Genomic DNA, 20,937 nt, shown 5'->3' on the forward strand with positions numbered 1-20,937 from the left:
TAGACCTACTGATTGAAGTTACAGATACGTACCAGAGCTTTCCCACTAACAGAACTGTCATAAGTTATAATATGACAAAAAGATACATTTGGCTTTTACAATATTTTACTACATTAATAATTACAGAAATTAATTTTTTGCTCTCATAAGTATGAGAATCCCGTTGCCTTGACTAAAAAAACTGCTTGTAATGAAATAAACGCAGCATTTAAGCAATAGAGACAGTTTGTGACAGTGAACTGCATTGTTCCCTTTGAAGTTTGACCTTAACTTTGTCTCAAGATAGAATTTCGTAAAAGACCAATTCACAGACAAGGTCAAGCTGGTCGTTGCGACTGACCAGTAGGACAAATCGCTACGTTCTCATGCATGTCTTTTCAAAGGTTTGTTTCATGTACCACCATAACTTAGCTTGCTGATAAAGTGTTTACATGCCGTCACGAGACACAGAACATGCATAATCAATGCTATGTGCATTTTAGCACTATGCTTTAAGAAGCTAGTACATTTCGTTGATCACTGTCGTATGTTCGATTCCTTTTGCAGCTCAACATGTATACAGAGGAAAAAATGTACAACAACTGAGTATCAAGGCTTTAATCGCGTATCTGCGCTCAGCAACTGCAGGTGGTGTAACGTGTATAAAATTGTGATGGACACCAGAATATTTGTGTCCAAGACATTTTTAGAACCAGATGCTTCGTGCTCTATTCACGTGTTCCGCCGTCATTCTCACTTTACGATACAGTATACGGTATGGCCCGTCCTTACTCGTTTCATTCCAGATTGTACATTCCTCGCTGCTCGGAGCCAACGGGGTATACGGGCCCTGTAACAAACCTGTGACGTCACAACAGTCGGCTTGTCCGCCACACTTGGTTCAAATGGCTCAGAGCACTAAACATCTGAGGTCATAAGTCGCCTAGAACTTAGAACTAATTAAACCTAACTAACCTAAGGACATGACACACATCCATGCCCGAGGCAGGATTCGAACCTGCGACCGTAGCAGCAGCGTGGTTCCGGACTGAAGCGCCTAGAACTGCTCGGCCACTTCGGCCGGCCCGCCACATTTCACGAACGCTCGGTTCCGTGTAGGGCCCCACAGGAAACCAAAATTTAATTGGAAAGGTCTTAACTCAGTTGTGTGCTGTCTAGAGCTTGCAATTGTAAAAGCGTAGTCTAGAATTTTTAAACTTGTCTGAAATAGTTCCCCGCCGAAGACGGCTGCTAACACTCGTAAGGTCTGCAGTGTCACGTGCTGTGACGTACTCACGCGCCATGGCCTGTCTTTCTCGTGGGCCTGGACTCTGTTTTGCTGACGTCAGGTGGCGCGGCGTCTCTGTGTGGACCTGTCCGTACGAAGCGGAGCTAGGCACGTCGGTCTGCGGGCAGGCAGGCAGGCCGGCCGGCTCCGTCTCCCAATCTAACGACGCGCCACCGTGCACGGCAGACTAAACATACGCTAAGCCCCCAACAGGAACACATCCTCGTTGGACTTAATGGAAGGCTTACAATGAAACAAACATCTACATAAAGCGTATGTAAAACACATGAAAATCTGTAATTTAGTGAGATGAGTCGAAACAGTACTGTGTTATACGAAAGCACAAGGAACAATTACGAATTGGATATTGGAACATGAGTGCAGTCTACGGCAAGAAAGGAAGAATGAATTGATTGTGCCTCCTCTGCATTACTGCATATAACGTGTCACTGAGCACATTTGTTCTGTGAATGCAGTACACGTGAGGCGCCTGGTTGTTTCCTCTGCACTGCTCTGCTCTGGAATACGAAGTTTCTGTTGTAGTTCACTAACCTGCTGCCTTCAAGTTGATGTCCCCAGCGCAGAAATCGGCACGCAGGTCGTAGGTTCTGTATCTTGAGGCTCAAACTGATTTTTAGCGAGGTTCTGTTCTGAAATAATGTATCACAACTTCGGAATGCTACTCGCGTATTTTAATATAGCCACACGAGAAGACTACATGATCTTAATACAACACCTTCTGATACAGCAAAGTACATGATCAAACAATGTTTACGAAAATGTACTATTTTGGCGCATTCGGGAGGACGACGGTTCAATCCCGCGTCCAGCCATCCTGATTTAGGTTTTCCGTGATTTTCCTACTTCGCTCCATGCAAATGCTGCGATGGTTCCTTTGAAAGGGCACGGTTGACTTCCTTCCCCATCCTTCCATAATCCTATGAGACCGATGGCCTCGCTGTTGGGTCTCTTCCCCCAAACAACTTCAACCAAATATTTTGGCACGTGTCTGTGCCTCGTGACTACCGGAGTGAATCTTTTAATACTGAATATTGGCAAACACATCCTGCCACAGACAACATGACTGTACATCTCGACTGCCTAATCCAGAGTGACGAACAGGAACTTAAATAAAAATTTGAATTACACCCTACGACAGACAACATGTCTGTTCTTCTCGGATGCCTAATCTAGAGTGACGAACAGCCCGAAACACTTCGCGCGCCGTACCAGAAAGGCGTGACCCGAACGCTTCCGAAGTGCGTCGTCTGCAATTTCGTCAGTCTTTTGTTTTTTATTTAAATTGTTTTTAATAATCCTAAAATGACTGATTGATAGTCAGCTGTTGAGAGATATTTATATTAAAAAGTGAAGTCATTCCATTGAGTAGTTTAACTAATAATAATAACTATACTTTGTTTTGGCGCCCTTGCTCCGAACACAGCCATTATGCAGACTGTCTTTCTCACGGGAATGGTACTGAATCTAACATCTGTCACAGGTACCTCACACCACATTTCGTCATCTATGTACTTCTTGCATCTTCACTGCTCTGGGAGCAGCTTCTTGGAGCCTAATATGATGGTTGACTAAGCCAGAAATATTACAAGTCTTCGACTTTGTCACTGTCGGTCAGCATAGTCTAAGATAGAATTTCGCTTCTTTGTCCTCTAGCAGTGAGTTGTATATTGCAAAAATGCCAAGTTGCACAGTGTCTTGGAGTCTGTGTTAAACTTGGCAAGCCTATTCAATAGTCTTAGGAAGGTAAGGGCATAGCACCTCCAGTGGCAACTTGCGTGGTGAAGGCCTGCAGTGTTTAAATCAGTCTTCGGGTTGAGTATGGCATTACATTTTATTTACCGTTAACGCATAGTGAATAGTATTACGGAGCTTCTCGCACTCAAACGCTTTGTGACAACTCAGTAACGTAATAGTGTCACTTTGCGCTGCGGTTGTCACGTATCGCATCACTTAATTCTTTTAACTAATATCTTACTGTAGTAACGTACATTTTATTATTACGCTGAGTATGTGACTATACTGTTATACACTGAGTAGTCAAAAGTCGTTGGACATCATCCGATGTCATGTTAATAGCGAGTCGCTGCTGCGCGACTTCTCCAAGCTCTATGTGTGGCAACCGTTCTATATAGCTATTGATCAAGCCATTTTGTTGTGCGTCGTCCACAATTGTTCTTGTGTAGTAAGTGCTGGGTTTGTTTAGTGTACGGTACGCAGTTATCAACAGCACCAGATAAATGCTTCAAATAACAATAGCATGTAGCATTGTCCTGCTGAAACATCGCGTCCTAGAATACTGTAATATCAAAAAGGAGTGCTGATGGTCTGCAAGAATGGAAAAATAAAGTGCGTCCATCATTGATCCCTGCAGTCTAATTACCAGCATGTGAATACAGCCCAGTTCATAAGTGAGCCATCGTTCCAGAAGAAAAGCTCGTTGAAGTGCAGAGTCAATAACTTCATGGGCCATAAGCTACATTTCTACGCACATCAGCTCGATACGACTGAAACTGGGATTCATCGGGGCATGCTACACGTCGCCACTGTTCCAAGGACCAGAGACTGTGTATCGAGGTGTCAGCAAATAGAAAAATCGTCGGCTGCTGAAGCCTCTGTCTCCTTACAGTCCTGTTAGAAATGGGATCCCTCCACCCCGCATTCGAATTGGCGCCGATTCTGACTTACCAGTATCCCGTCGGTCGCCCCGTACGATTCTGCGCAGGCGACGTGACATCTGTTCTTCAAACACTTGCGGTCGTCCTCAGCGGCGGTTTAAAGCGTGTCGAAACATTATCTCTGCGATATTAAAGATCCCACTTACACACTGTTGACCTCGGAAACCCGAATTCTTGCATAACCCGCGCTGTGTTATGATCCCTCCGCCTTGCACTGACGATCCTCTCGTCCATAGTGGATAAACTCGCGACGTGCTGTCCTGTTCACTACAGTAACAGGTTGCTCAGATACGGTGTCTCCAATCGCGTCATGCGCCGATTCGAGCTTCTCCATTCAAACATCATGCAAAGCACATCTTCAAATCAAACAACCCTTTTCGTGATTTTCGACCACTCGTTTTATTTATTTATACTAAATGGCCTTGTTGCTCCAAGGTTGAAACGACGTATGGAGTTCAGCAGTAAAATGCAAGTAGAATAAATTTGTCAAAGTTTCTTGACTGATACAGGCATTTTAGAAACCTGGTTCTTACAGTTCAGTCACGTATTCGTATTGCATAACGTGGTAACATTTTTATTCAGTTCATTAATTAATGTTCATATTAAATACATATACCTAATTTAGTAGACAAAATTTCAAAATATTAACGAGACCACATGCATAATTCTGTGAACACCAACACGGGAAGTAGTAGTCCCGTACCAGTTCTAAAGATCGTCTTACCTCCGGTGCTACTCCTCAGTCGAATCAAACGTATAATGCACGTGCGGTTCTAGGCGCTTCAGTCTGGAACCGCGAGACCGCTACGGTCGCAGGTTCGAATCCTGTCTCGGGCATGGATGTGTGTGATGTCCTTATGTTAGTTAGGTTTAAGTAGTTCTAAGTTCTAGGGGACTGATGACCTCAGATGTTAAGTCCCATAGTGCTGAGAGCCACTTGAACCATTTCGTATAATGCAGGAAATTCATCACATCCCACAAAGTGAAAACTGAGGCTCCTCATAAGGCATAGAACTCGGTTTATAGCCATGACATATCGATTCATATTTTATTACGGGGTGCACGTCAAACGGGCCGACTTGGAGCGGGGAGGCACCACAGGACATGTGAAATTTCATCACTTTTTCACTTTCTATTAAAACTGAGGTAAAAATTTAGATAATTAACTATAAAATTTGAGTTTTTTTCTAGAGATGAAGTTTAAAATGTAACAGCTCATTCATTTTTTCGTAATTTAAATAAATTCTGGAGTTTCATACACCTGTAAGTATAGTTTGTCTGCTGTGCAAAATTCATCGTAGAATCTCTCTTTAGTTATGAAGAAAAGTGAACCCATGGCAACAAATGCAGCCAATAGTAAGTGAAAAAATGATGAGATTTCACATGTAAAAAAATTATTTTGTTACGTTTTTAAACTTCCGCTGCCATAAATTTGAATCCTGAATCCTTCCTGGTCACGCTGACAAACTTTTACGAATTTATTTGTAAAATTATAGACAGTGGAAATTAAAATGTCCTGTGGTGTCTCTCCTGCTCCAAGGCGGCCCGTTTGACGTCCTACCCCCCTTAAGTACATTAAGGTTTGACTGCAAAGACTGGAGCTAAAAGGCAAATTTGGTTGTGTGGGGTGAGGGAGAAAGGAGGGGAGGAGGGAGTAGGAAGCGTGTTGTTGGTTCGGCGATGAGATGAAATTACGAGCGTGGCGGAGGTGTTGCTGTCGCCGTCCGCTCCTCTCTTTTGTTGCCACCGTAGGTACCTCACCCACAAGTATCGTCCCATCTGCGGCAATACGGCTCGCTGCTCCGGCAGTCGGACTGCTTTAATAAATCTTCCCGCTACAGGTGTTTCCTGTCCCACAATCATTTGTAAGGTGCACGATAGTCTCAGTTACGTGTGAGAACTCACAACTATCTCTGTATTATTTGTCCATTTCTTTTAAAGGACTCGAATTCTCAGCACCAAATGTTCACTGTTGTCGTATCTTAAGGACGAGGAGGCATTAATGCCAGTTCTCCAGAAGTCTTCGTCATGCATAACATACACCGAATTTGAGCACTGTGTTCCTTACGCATTACGAAACATATTGCTGATACAATACCCAACATTTTCAATAAGAACCAGTCACGAAACTTAATTATTATTGTGTAGGTCTCATATTGATCCGAATTCGATACCATACTGCAGATTTCACATTGTGCTGAAGGTCCGTATAAGTTTTCCGCGACACTATTATGCCAAAATAAGCTTGGCCATGTCGTTGCTTTAATATATGCACAGCCGGCCGGAGTGGCCGAGTGGTTCTAGGCGCTACAGTCTGGAACCGCTCGACCGCTACGGTCGCAGGTTTGAATCCTGCCTCGGGCATGGATGTGTGTGATGTCCTTAGGTTAATTAGGTTTAAGTATTTCTAAGTTCTAGGGGACTGGGGACTGGTGACCTCAGAAGTTAAGTCCCATAGTGCTCGGAGCCATTTGAACCAATATATGCACAGTGAATAGAAAAGTCATAAACGGCGATTTCGTTTCGAGAAATTCGTTAGGTGTTCCACACCGTAGAACCAAACACCTCCATGAAGCCTACTGAAATAAGTTGCTGAAGCAAGTTAGTTTTGAAAAAAGTATCCGATCCACCGTCACTGTAAGCACAGTTGGGTAATTGTACTAATTCTGTGGTAAGGTCTTATGGGACCTAACTGCTGAGGTCATCGGTCCCTAAGCTTACGCACTACTTAGTCTAACTTAAACTAACTTACGGTAAGGACAACACGCACATCCATGCTCCAGGGAGGAGTCGAACATCCGACGGAGGGAGCCGCGCGAACCTTGACAAGACGCCTAAGACCGCGCGGCTACCCCGCGTGGCAATTGTACTAATCGTGTGTCTTTGGACGCTTTTTGATTGTTCCTCATTTTATTTTTGTGAAGAATGCTTGATCATCGCCCAACGCCAGTTCATTATACGAGGGACATTTCATAAATAACGCACACTGACATTTTTCTTACTTACACTTTTTTTCAGTATATCTTTACAGTCCTTCAGTATAGTCTTCCTGCCTCTCTACGACTGAATCCAAACGTCTTGGAAACTCTGTTATTCCATCCAGGACACCACTTCCGTTCATCTGTCGAATGGCTCGTGTAACGGTGGTAGAAAGCTCTTATAGATAAAGATAACGACGTCCACACATATGTATTTTTCAGCTTCGGAAACAAGTCGAAGTCTGGTGGACCCATTTCCGGGCGATAGAGACGATGTGGCATCACTTATCATTCGTATTTGTGCAGTTTTGGGGGCCTACAACATTGCTGATACGCGGGCGAGCATTGTCATGGAGAATGAGTGCCCCAGCCTCGAGTAATTGAGGTAGAGTTTTGTGCATTTTTCTGCGCACGTTTTCCAAGAAGTTACGATAATACACTGCTGTGACATTTGTTCCATTTTGGATACTTATCCGTCCTGATGATTCCTTGGTGATCGTAAAGCAAAATGCATCATTTGATTGAGCGCGTCGATTTTTTTTTTTTTAACTCTAGAATCTGAAGCTCTGCACTTATTGGACTGTGATTTCAACTCGGGTACAAAGTCTGTAATCTTCGTTTCATCAATAGCGACAATTCGACACAAGAATCCTTGACCTTCACGGTCTTGTCGTTGATTGAGCAAGGTTGCAACGTCTAGGCGTTTCTCCTGTTCTTCAGCAGCCAAACAGTGTGGGACACATCTCGCATAAATTTTTCTCCTCTTCAACTCATTTGTCAGAACACGGAACACTGATGTCAGGGAAATTGCCGTGGCTTCAGAGAATTCCTCCCAAGTCGCACTGCGATCTACTTCAAGAGCATCTGCCACAAGTTTCACACTTCGTTCATCTGTTAATATTTTTTGCCTTCCGGGTTTTGGACTATCGTCTGTCGTCATACGAACATCACGAAAACGATTAACCCAACGCGAAGCTTTTCTACATGCCACTGTAAACTCACCAGAAACTTCGCTTAACTCACTGTGGATTTCTGTGGGGTTTTTGCCACTTATGGTATCTAACTTGATGTACACGGTACCCAAGACCCCTCGCCAATTTTGTGTTAGGGCACACAGCGAAAAAAAAAAAAAAAACCACATGCTTCTTCCTCAATATCCCAACTTCATCTGATGTCATTTTCATTGTTGTTGCATCAAATAATGCACAGTAATGCAAATCTGTGATTATTTATTAAATGTCCCTCGTACTACTTCCGTTATCTATAATAGGTCAGCAGCGAGTAGGTCTCCATGAACGACGATTTTTGGCATCGGCAGTCACTGTTTCGCATTCAGGATTACGTCGCGAGCGGTCTACACACGGAAAAATTGTTGTTCCACGAAAGCTTTTAATGTGTTGCCGTCTGTTCTAGGGTATGCCTTTCGTTGACTAAAAATTATTGTATCATTAAATTAACCCATCAGCCTACTTTATGGTACATGTGAAAATACGATAATATTCGTCGCTATGTACTCAAAAAGAATTCGTGATTAGTTTTGTTCACGTATTAAAATATTCAGCGAATAAATTGTTGTGTGCAGAGACGTTGAAACTGTAGTTCCTCAACGCTACTGTCAACACATTTTCAAATGGCTCTGAGCACTATGGGACTCAACTGCTGTGGTAATTAGTCCCCTATAACTTAGAACTACTAAAACCTAACTAACCTAAGGACATCACACACATCCATGCCCGAGGCAGGATTCGAACCTGCGACCGTAGCAGTCGCACGGTTCCGGACTGCGCGCCTAGAACCGCGAGACCACCGCGGCCGGCTCAACACATTTTCTTAACAGCTGTGTGCACTATTCAGTTGGCTTTGAATCAGAATGAGCAGATGATCACATATAGTTGTTTACAGGACGGCTGCTAGAGCACGAGTTCGGTCGCGCCTTCTCGCCTTGCACTGGCCATGCCGCTCTTCTACCCTCCATCTGCCGGTTAGCTGTCAGCTCTGGATGACAACTGAGGTTCTGACGTAATTGTAGTGATTTGCTCTTATAGTCGCGTTCTTTGTTCCTCTGTGTGGCATATTTCTTGTATGGACTATGAGAAGCTAACCGCAAAATTGCTTGGGAAGGTGACAAGAATATTAGTATCCTGCAAAACGAACTAAATACGACTCGTTAGCAAGGAATGTTATCAGTGCGGAACTGCACAGGTGCTGTTACAGGTACCATATTGCAGTTGCACTTACCGACGAATCAACATCACCCCATATTGTAGGCAACTATCAATCACATTTTATAATCAATGTGCAGGAATCTATATAAATATTACAGGGTGACTCCACACTGTCAAGTCCTGTGACTAACACCGCGCTTTTCTTCTACTACTCGACGGTGTGTTGCATAGGTTAGATATTATTTTTGTTTCATAGCTTCATAATAAAGAGGTCCTAAAGCATGTAGCATGTATTATAAAAATAAATACATGACAAATATTTATAAAGAGAGGCGATATTTAATGTTCCTTCCACTGGTCCTAACGTGAAATGGTCATCGTATATGTGCAATAAATGAATGAATCTGAAGTACGTTTTCAATTAAGGGATGCCAATAAACTAGTTACTGAAATGTTCAAAAATAATTCTTGGGCTATTGTAGGCGTGCATAATCAAGCAGAATGTAACTTGCAACACCTATTTATGTTGATCACGTTACTGCGCTGAAAATATGCAGAAGGCAAAGTCTGCTTAACAGTGTGTAACGTGCGCGGGGGCCCACAGTACTCGTTAAAGCCTGTGCTATGGCAAGTGAGCGGGGTTCACCTTATGAGAAAGGATTTTCGTATAGATATCGACCGCGTGTACCTGAATGGTGGCAAATCAGACTTACACCCACTCTGTAATAACAATGATCCGTCAGGTAAGTTCAAAATGCAATTACACGTCAAGATGGACCAAAAGCAACACTGAAGATGCTACTAATTTGATAATAATACTGTCGCCAGCCTAATTAGGCATTAGCTGAGTTTCTTCCCTTTACAAGTTGGTATATATTCATGCAAAAAAACACGTAGTAACACTGCATAATATAGTAGAATTTTAGAACCAGAAAATCTATTGAACTGATAGTTTCACGTTCTGTACTGATATGGAAAACCCATGAATACATAACACTACACTACAATGTATACTACAAAACTTCGTACTGTCTATTGATCTGATTTAAATCGGGCATAGGTTACCCTAGAAATAGCACTTTCGAACCACACACAAAATGTCAATTTTGATAAAGATAAAACACTGCTAAATTTTGACTTATATATTGACTTTAACTTTTGCTGGTCAAACCAATGTGGAACACTTCAGAATTCAAATGAATAAACGGGGGAGGGGGGGAAAGAGGACTCTGAAACTGTTATGATCACTATATTAAAATAATTGATTACTGAAATTATCATGCGTTCAAGATTTCCAGTATATGAGTTACTACTCTTTTTATCTTATTTACTTCTCATTTAAATACCTTTATATCTGTCTCGAAATAATTAAACTTCATTACTGTATCAATATTAAAGTTATTTTTCAACTTCGTTAGGCCTTCGTTATTCATTTACTGGTTCATTAACAAAACAGTCCTTTAAACACCATTCTAACATAGTTAGGTCTGCAAGTAATTATTATTAACACAAAATTTAATTTTTCATTTCGGGACACTCGGATTGCACAACATTTGGAAAGGACCCTGTCTAGGTTAGTTGTGAGGATAATTAAATGATGGGACAGTTGTGGTAAAATATAGGTTATTATTGAACAGTTTACTCTATGGTCCATACGAATACAGTACTAAAAGTTTCAACCTGCTTGTATCGATGCGGCGGTTTGCGGGCGGCGAGATGGAGAGGCACAGAGCACACATACAACCAAAGCTAAGGCTCTTGACGTATTGGCACTTTAATTCTTCTTAGCGTCGCAATACTTTTCCATTTAGTGCCTATAGAATTTTTCCATGCTGTCAGGGCGTTGGAACAGCATACCCGAGGTTCAGTGAAACTACATCTTCCAGGAGAGCCTCCTCGTTCCAGAAGGTGTTGCTCAGACCAATGCCAAACTCCAACTACTACTGCTGAGCCCGTTGTGCCGTGCAGTGCCCGTGTGCATTTTCCCGCGTTCGCCTGCCATCCACCTTTTACCGCTCCTTTACAGACAGGGTATTCACCCGAGGTTTTGCATTCTACATATCCTAACACATTGCCTACTTATGGACCAGACGCACAGTTACAATTTTAAACCTCTTACAACAGTCTCAACGTTTGTTACATTTCAATTCTATCACAATATTACTTGACATTTTACATAAACATTAATATTCACATTGAAACTTGTTTAGTTTTCTTAACACAATGGCATGAAACAAAAAAGAAATGAAATCAGAACATCAATTACACTAGTTTATCGAAAATTCAGATGGAAAAACAAATTACTTATAAGTACAATAGTACAGCGTCGTTGTTGTTGTTACAAGTGATGTTATTTAATATTATTAACAATAGAATCAAGAACTAAGAGCAGAACCATGCCAGTAGTGTGGCTGCTGGTAAGACATTAACAGTGTGTGGTCCTCAATAATGGACACATTTCATGACTAAAGGAGATTATTCCTATTTGTAACGTTGATTCCATGAACTGAGATATTTATTTGACAAGGAGATACATCATTTATGGTAAGTTTCATTAAGTAACAAATATAAAGGTAAGTAGTAGTTACTATCCTTCGTCCTTGGAACAGGCCTTTTAGGATGTTCTTGAGTACGCACAACAGACAATTCATATTGTACAATTTTGGACTCTGAAAAGCATAATACAGAGACGGCTAAGAATTCGGTATGTGAGCCGGGCTATGGCTCGCGTGCCATCGCTCTCTCGCCTGGCTGCGCACCCACACTCCACCGCCACGCCACGCTGTCCGAGCGAGAGGAGGGGGAACTGAGGGAGATTCCTTATGCGCCGCGTTTACGAGGCAGTGCAGTCACACTGGATACGACATGGTTTTATGTGTCTCAATCACATACATCACAAACAAAACAAATTTTCAGTGTTATTTAATTAATTTTGGCACGCTGAATACAAATTTTTATCTCGTACAAGAACTTCGCAGATATTGAGTCACGCTGTCAATTCATCGTGACTTATTTAGTCTCATAATCGAAAAATTTCTTTCACACACTTGTGTTTATCAAAATATTTTATCACGTTTGTTACCTCATTATTTAGACAAGGAAATTCTACCAGAGGAAAACATCATAGGCCTCCTGGACAGTTTTAACGGAAAAGAACGTCTGTTTTAAACAGGAAATACATTGCAGATCAATCAGTTCTGTCTGCGCATGCACAGAAGTGCTCTCTGCTGAAACGGCAACGGTCCCGAAAACATTTCGAAAACAAGCAAATTTAGCAGCGTCCTCAAAACGTTTAGAAAACTATCCTTGTATTTCTTTCAAGGCCACAATGACTTCTTCAGAGCTCACGTTTTCTCTAACGCCAGAGAGCTTAGGGAAAAAGGAGGTGTTTTTTTTTGTCAAAATTTGTCCCTTCCACAAAGCGATTTCCTTTTTAAATCTATAAAATCTGAAAAAGTCGTTTCTTACCGTTTAATTTCTTATTGCGAGAAGGTGCAGTCAAGTCCACTTAAAATACATGGTCTGCAATAAATTCCATATATTCTAATTTTCGTTCCTGCTCTTGAGCTTCCTTCATAAATTCAACAATAGCGCATTATAAATGGAAAAATCGGTCCAGCAAGTCCTCCGACTAAAGCAACCAGTAATACACAGTGTACATAAAGTCGGGAACTCCTTCAATTATTTATTGCACAACAACCAAAGATTGTACAGATATCACACATTTGTCATTTTGAAGAGAAATCCTGAAAGTTTTTTTTCATATATACCGCCACAGGGTAGTTTGGAAATTTGCCGATAGTCAGCGCTAGTGGCAAACATTGCGAGTTCAGCTGCGGAGCGAGCTTTCTGTATGTTGGAGTTCGTGACAAAACACGTTTGCTACAGCTATTCAACGGATGTTAAGAACCAAGTACGGTAAGAGGCCATCAACAAGGAAGACAATTTACCACTGGCACGAATGCAGTGAATTTGAGCGTGATTCCCCAACGGTAAATGTTTTTTGTGCCTTGTCACGTCGAAAACTGTACGGGCCATTCTTCTTCGCTGGAAGCACTGTCACAGGATATCTCTACTTGGAGATGTTGCAGCAATGGCTGATACCTCAAATGCAATCGGACTCTCCGTTCATCTTTCAGCAGGATGGGGCTCTACCCGATTTTCATCGTGATGCTCGTGGGTACCTGAAAACATCGATGGATCGGCCGTGCTACAGAAGGGGACCGCTTTTTCATGAAATGGCCTCCCCGATCACCAGATCTCACTCATTGTGACTTTTTTCTGTTACGACACATTAAAGATCTGGTGTACGCACCGCCTCTACTAAGTGATGTAGCAGAGCTCCGGGAGAGAATACGGGAAGCGACTGCGACAGTTGACGATTCTCTGCTGGGACGGGTATGGCACGCACGAATTCGATTACCATATTGACCTCTGCCGAGTAACTCATGGTTCGCATGTCGAATATTTGTAAAAAAAAAAAAAAAAGAAAAAGAAAATAAAAACTTTCAGAATTACTCTACAAAATGCAATATGTATGACATCTGTACAATACTTAGTTCTTTTGCAATAAATAATTGAAAGTGTTCCCGGACTTTAGGTACATCCTGTACATAAAGTCTCCCTACTGTTCATTCAATTCCATCGAAAACTATTGCAACTGACAGTGGAATAATGGATGCGACTTCAGAAAATTTACTATTCGTACAAGGAGCTTCACCACGTGCTCCTTGTTGCAAATTTAGCACAAAGTCCTTCTCGATCTATAGATCAGTGAATCCCGTCAGATGATCGTTGTAATTTTTGTGCTCTTTCTTTGTCAACTGTGTTGTAATGTCGTGCAGTACTCGTCGATTGCACGACCGTATATCGCATAGCAGATACTCATAGTTCTTATCTTTTTTTCTGTTATTCCCATTCATTTTTAAAAGCTAGTAAAGATAGATCGCTAGCTGTCTCTTTTTGTGCAAACAGCCACTGGGCCTGTGAACATTTTTTCGACCACAAACAAATAACTAAGGGTAAATAGCGCTGACTCCACGATTCTGCCTAAATTTTAACGACCGAAAAATTCTGCGCCGCAATGATAACTCCTCTCACCTTTCACCCCCCCCCCCCCCCCCCCCCTGCGGTAACATCGTGATCAGGTATCATCGTCACTGTCAGCACCCACGAAATTACTGGTGCTCTGAATCCAACAGTTTCTCTTGTTATGCTGCAGAGGCTTTCCGTTGATATCTATCTCTAGCTTCTGAAAGGCCATTGACCCCAAGATAGTGACGTTTGGTCTGGTCGACGTTGAGGTTATTAGAGACTGTCTATTCTCACCGACTGCATAAGCGTGTGAAGGCATTTGTCCTTGATCTCATTCACTGATGGTGTACATCCCTCAAGTGAGCATTTAGAAGCGCAGAAAAAGATTTTGTCGTCGATATTCATTACCTCCAAAGCCGCGTGACAATGTTACTGCGTAAGGGTTGCCCGTGAGCGCCGTGCAGAATTTGACTATCACTTCCTCGCTAATAAAGACAGATTGCGTTCAAAATTCTCGTGGATTTTGTACACGCGATTCATGGGCATCTCAGAAAATTGCAATCGGTATGTGGAATGATCTTGGCTTGATATTTTGAAGAGAGAAGCGCAAGAACATAACCCTTCTTGCAAAAAATAATATTACAGCTCCGCTGTTGTTATTTCTTTTTATAGGAAAGGAGGGAATATCCCCCGTTATTTTGTAGGTTTTATCATATTTCCGAGCTCCTGCGGCGTTATTGTGAAGTGGTTTCCTAGTACGCCGAAGCAAAAGCGTCCAAAAATTTTCGAATTTGGAGCTGTGATACGCAACAGATTAACGATTTATCACATTTAGAAATATTTTTAGGGATTAAGTTCTTCCGTTTTTACTTTCTGATAAAATATTTTTAGTCTTCATCTTTAAGGAAATTGAACAACTAATTACACACTTATTCTCCGCGCCATAGTTACTAGTAACGTAGTTTTCCTATGGTGACTACTTTAAATTATGTGTGATGACTTGGAGAGCTGTATAAACTGGAGGAAATGTCTCGGCAGGTGACGCTGTTATCGCCAGGACACGTTTATATCGATAGTAGGTTGCTGGTCATAGAGTTCTGCTGCCCAGTATATACTGCCCTTACCGCGTCACGTACCTGCAACGCCATGCGGCAGCATTCGGTCTCACGATGGGCAAGGGTACTTTTTAACTCAACAGTGTCAGTTCACTCATTTTGGAAAGTGGGCTCTCGGAATTTTTTGAGTAAGGTTGCTCGCTCGTCTCTATTGTAACGTCACCCACTGCTGGTCTTTGAGCTGTTCTGTGAAATTCTCACGCTTACTAAACTAACTCGTGATGACTCGTGTAAATATGCTTTAAATTTTTCCTCTTTCGTAAATCCCACCTTGGTAAGGGTTCCATACCAACAAGCGATACTCAATGATTGATCGAAGAAGGGGTTTGTTAGCAATCTCTTTCGTGCGCCAATAACACTTTTTTCTTGGGTTCTCCACTCAATCTGAGCCATGTATCATTAAATTTATGTGATCGTTGCACCTTAAACGTTTCGCGAGAGAAACTTGTGGAAGCTTGAGTGTTGTGACTGATTGTCAGTTATGTAATCAAATTACGCTGACGGAAAAAGTTGCAACAACAAGGAGTTGTGGGGCATAACGAAAAAAAAATGGTAAGCGTGCCTCTACATCTGAAATATGTTGTCTATTCAAATTTCGCTTCATTCGTATGAATGTGGCCCTAATAGTGCCACTGTGAGGGCGCAATCTGCTGTGACGGTCGTGCGAGTTGAGTTACCTTTGAAATTGGGCGTTGGAAATTGATGTTAGTCAAGAATGCCTTTAAGACGACAAACACGCCTTTATCAACACCCCACAGAGCTTGAATGAGGTCATGTAATAAGGATATGAGAAGCTGGCTGTTACTTCTGCGATTTGCACAAAGATTTGTCAGGAATGTAGTCACTGTACGTGGTTACTGGCAGAGATCGTCACGAGCATATACGGTCGCAAGGAGACTGGACCCGGACGGCCACATGGTACTGCCGAGAGGGAAGACCATACTGTTCGGCGGATGGCTTTGGTACATCGTACTGCGTCTGCAGCAGCAATTTGAACAGCAGTTGGCACCACAGTGAGACACAACGAACTGTTACAAATCGGTTACGTCAAGGACAGATCGGAGCCAGACGCCTTGTTGCGTGCATTCCACTGACCTCAAAACGTCGCCATTTACGACTTCGGTGCTGTCAACCGACAGCTCATTGGAGGTCAGGATGGAGGTCTGTTGTATTTTCTGATGAAAGCCTGTTCTGTTTCAGCGCCAGGAATGGCCGTATGTTGGTTAGGCGGAGGTCAGTTGAGGGCCTGCAACCAACCATTCTGCGTGCACCACACATTGGACCTACACCTGGAGTTATAGTCTGGGGTGTGATTTCTTATAACAGCAGGAGCACTCTCGTGGTTATGCCTCACACCCTTACTGCAAAATTGTACGTAAATCTAGTGATTCGATGCGTTGTGCTGCCGTTGATGAACAGCATTCGAAGCGGTGTTTTCCGACAGGATAACGCTCGTCCATATACCACTGTCGTAACCCAACATACTCCACAGAGTGCTGGCATATTGCCTTGGCCTGCTCGGTCACAGGTCTGTCACCAATCTCGACATGTTGCCTTCGCCTGCTCGATCGCCAAATCTGTCTCCAATCGAGCAGATATGGGACATCATCGGACAACTCCAGCGTCATCAATAACTAGCATTAACCGGCCCTATATTGACTGATCAAGTGCCAAAGGCTTGGAACTCCATCCCACCAATTGGCGTCCGGCACCTGTATAACTCAACGCATGTACGTTTGCAGGCTTGTATTCAATATTCTGTCGGTTATACTGATTGTTGATGTACCAGCCTTTCACATTTGCAATGGCGTACCTCGCTGTTACATTAACCTGTGACCTTGCAATGTTAATGACTTAAATATACTACGTAGTAAATGTATTTCTGAAATTTCGTTACTCTGCAGTAATTGTTTTTTGGTGTTGCAACTTTTTCCATCATTACATGTCGGATACTTTCGTCTAACCACGTTTACTTTTGAGGTAATTTTGCATATGGAAACTCAGTAGGATGTATTGTTCGTTCCTTGGTGTAGGTACAGTTATTTTGTTGTCTTTGCAAGTGCGGCCTGCGGGTCGCAGCGCTGCTGGAGGGGAATGAAATGAGTGTTTTTGTTTGCCCGCAGTACTACGCAGCTGAGATGAGCCGGCCGGGCAGCCGCCGCGAGGGCTGGGGCTCCGCGGAGGCCACCGAGATGGTGCTCAACAATCTTTTCTACATCACCGCCAAGGTCAGTCACGTACCTTACTCTCAGAGTTGTGATTAATACGCTGTAGCCGGGCCTCAACGACCACAAACAAATGTAGCTTTAAGCACCTTGTGGAATGATTCATGTACTGATAGTTACTCATTCTTCCTGAAAAAAACGAATAGAAAATTGACTTCGAAAAGTCCAAACGCAAGTAAAAATAAAACTGACTACATTTTTTCAAGCAATAAAGAAACAGAACAAATTTTGACAGTCGTAAAACACTTACGAATCCCATGTGATCAGAGATTCCTAGGACGCGGAGTTATCTTGGGTACAAAGTCAGGAATAAACACACACATCACGCTCAAAGTTAGCAACATAGATTATGAGAATTTATTTAAGAATGGGTAGTATGCCAGACTCAATTATGCTAACACTTTCAGCATCTAAGAAAATGAAGCTTATATTTAGGAAGTCACAATAATTATTACAAGTAATGAACACGAAACATAGATGGCCGGGACACGTATCCAGAAAAAAATGGGTGATAGGTCCACCAAAGAAGCTTTCAGCTGGATTTCAAGAGTTAAAGAAAGCTCAGGACGACTTCCACATAGAAGAGGAGTAGAATACATTGGAAAGCATCCAGAGGCGATACGGATGCATACTGTTGAAGGCCTTACTATTAGTTAAAGTCAGGAGAAATGATTAACGAGAAGTGGATGTCAAATGGCCGCCGCCGTCGCCGGTGCTGCTGCTTCTGCTGCTGCTGCTGTTGTTTTTGTTTTTGTTTCTGCTACTACTACTACTACTACTACTACTGCTGCTGCTGCTGCTGCTGACAACGACGACGATGATGATAACTAAACACTTATGTGGATACGCTTGTAAATTCAAGTTTGACAGAGAGAATTTGGTGCAAGCACGCTTAATGTAATTTTCGGAACTGCGCGACTGCTACGGTCGCAGGTTCGAATCCTGCCTCGGGCATGGATGTGTACGATGTCCTTAGGTTAGTTAGGTTTAAGTAGTTCTAAGTTCTAGGGGACTAATTACCACAGCAGTTGAGTCCCATAGTGCTCAGAGCCATTTGAACCATTGTAATTTTCGAAGGCATTTTTAACAGTGCCGTCCGCTTAACTGGTTCTCAGGTATGTAGTTTTGAGCAAAATTTTCCAGTATGCTTTCTACTTCATGCTGATTGAGGCAAGCTTCATTTCAGTAGAGGTTTCGCCGCGCCACTGTGCCAAGCTGTCTGAAGCATTACGTCGGAAGCTTACAGTGACGATATGTTTTTAACAGCCGGCCGCTGTGGCCGTGCGGTTCTAGGCGCTTCAGTCTGGAGCCGCGCGACCGCTACGGTCGCGGTTCGAATCCTGCCTCGGGCATGGATGTGTGTGATGTCCTAAGTTAGTTACGTTGAAGTAGTTCTATGTTCTAGGGGACTGATGACCTCAGAAGTTAAGTCCCATAGTGCTCAAAGCCATTTGAACCATTTTTTTTGTTTCTAACACGTATGTGTGGCCTCTTACCCTACCGCAGATCAGAATGTTATTATTAATGAAGATAAATTCTCTCACGATCAAGTACACATGAGAGAGAAATTAGGAGATAGCTATAAATCTCGGGCTGTTAGAGGTGATGTATTTAAGACGACACTTCGATATTACAGATACGTGTTTCAGGCCTACATAAGTCGTTCCTGTCTCAAGAAAACGCACTGTTACTTTCCGTCTTTCGTGTGATGCCATAGGGTCTCTCACAATTGTATCCTACCATTACTTGTGGCTAAAGGTTTAATTACCTTTCTTCCCCACTATCCCAATCGCACAGGTATATTTCCACCTCAGTGATTAAATTAATTTGAGAATAAGTTTTTCTTTTATTCCAGTAACCAGTTTTTTCGCCTCATACGAAGTTTCAATTTTTAGTATCACAAGGTAAATTCGACCAAAGCATGTGCACTGGCGTTGTCCAAACTCAACATATGTAAGCACAAAATATTTGCTGTTTAGGTTTGTTTGGAATATTTAGAGGTGAAAGGACTCTATGTATACTTGTGTAAAATGCATATAGTTACTTCTGGATGGAAACAGAACGCTGACCCTCGGCGTCGACGAGCATCGCAATTTCAGATTCTCAGAACGTCATTTCTGAAAATTGGAAATAATAGCAGCTCTTTCCGTTGTCGCAGAAGCAGTCGTAGTGCTGCTCTAAGTTACCAGCCGGCCTTTAGCACGCCGGAAACGACCGACACGGACAATCCAGAATTGTGTTGGCACATTATGCATATGCTTGATACTAGATAACGAAGAGTCGTAAACTTTTGGCGTTTGTCACTGTCAACACTGACTGCTGTTTATGCAGACTGATAAGGTTTTATGGAGGAACCAGCTTCCTTCAAGGAAAAGTAACGTTACTACATAAGGGTGTTTTGTTGGTCGCTTTGTTATGGCTGCGCTATAAGGACTATACTACTGGAAAAATACGTGCCTGGCCCGCAGGAATCCCAAAGCGTTCTGTTCTTATCACTAAGCCTACTGCAATAACAAAGGACATGATGGCGATGTGTGTAGAGAGATTGCGCAAGGAAATGTTATTCGTACGCTTCAGAGTTTTAAAATTTACTACCGCATTACCAAAACTCAAAAGTTAAAAATTAAATACACAGAAATGAAGTCGGTATCAAAATACCCATTACTGATTGTGCAGGGAAGTACAGATTGCAATGGTCTTATAATGAAGACGGAGAAATGTTCGCTCAGAAGTATCAGCCAAAAGATCAGATAGAAGGCCAAGGAAACTGTGTTTAGTGATAGTGAAACCGAAGGTAGAGAAAAAGAGCTAGAACTCGGGTAATATAAATCAAAAATGTGCTATAACAGGAAGAAACGCGGAGTACTTGTGCTCGTCATCTCGTAAACTGGAAGTGGGTAACGATGATGATGATGATGATGATGATGTGTACGTAGTCGATGTTGCTTAGACACGCCAGTGATATAGTGTACCGAAGAAATTTTCATTTGTAGCATTTCGTTTGCTGCCGGAAAGGCGGTAGCATGCAGATCATTTTCAACAGTCTGTTGCCAGTGCCTCGTGTTAAGCAAAACTCCTCGCAGTGCCTCTTAGAGGGCCCAGGGTATGCTGTTGTTGGTTGTCAGCCCGGCAGATGGCGGCCTCCTTGGTGCTATGAGAGGAATATACTGTGTGCTTGCACAGGGTTTCATCCTCTCATTTGTTTCTATTTCATATTGATGCATAATAATGCACATGTGAGTGTGCAGGCACAAGCAAACCACAGACCTGCAGGTGGTACAGGTACACAGTGTGATTCTTATTAACGTTTAAAAACCTACGAAACGAGGTAGATGACTCTGGGAGAACTAATTTGATGTAAGACATATGGAGCCAGAAAATTCGTGGAAATACCCCAAAAAAGGATGCCAAATGTTACACATCCGGCGTCACTAGTTGACATACTTCACAGCATGTG

General features: G+C 42.5%; 1 protein-coding gene across 2 annotated transcripts in view; it reads left to right on the plus strand.

Annotated features, from left to right (window-relative positions):
* The window catches only part of LOC126343774 (protein furry), a 1,073,323-nt gene that overhangs the window by 737,262 nt on the left and 315,124 nt on the right, over positions 1–20,937 (plus strand). For both annotated transcript variants that reach the window (XM_050001966.1, XM_050001967.1), the window contains exon 27: positions 17,379–17,483. In XM_050001966.1, the coding sequence (XP_049857923.1) occupies positions 17,379–17,483 (105 nt within the window). The remainder of the gene's footprint in view (positions 1–17,378; positions 17,484–20,937) is intronic.

This window comes from Schistocerca gregaria, chromosome 1, assembly GCF_023897955.1.
Source record: "Schistocerca gregaria isolate iqSchGreg1 chromosome 1, iqSchGreg1.2, whole genome shotgun sequence".
NCBI lineage: Eukaryota > Metazoa > Arthropoda > Insecta > Orthoptera > Acrididae > Schistocerca > Schistocerca gregaria.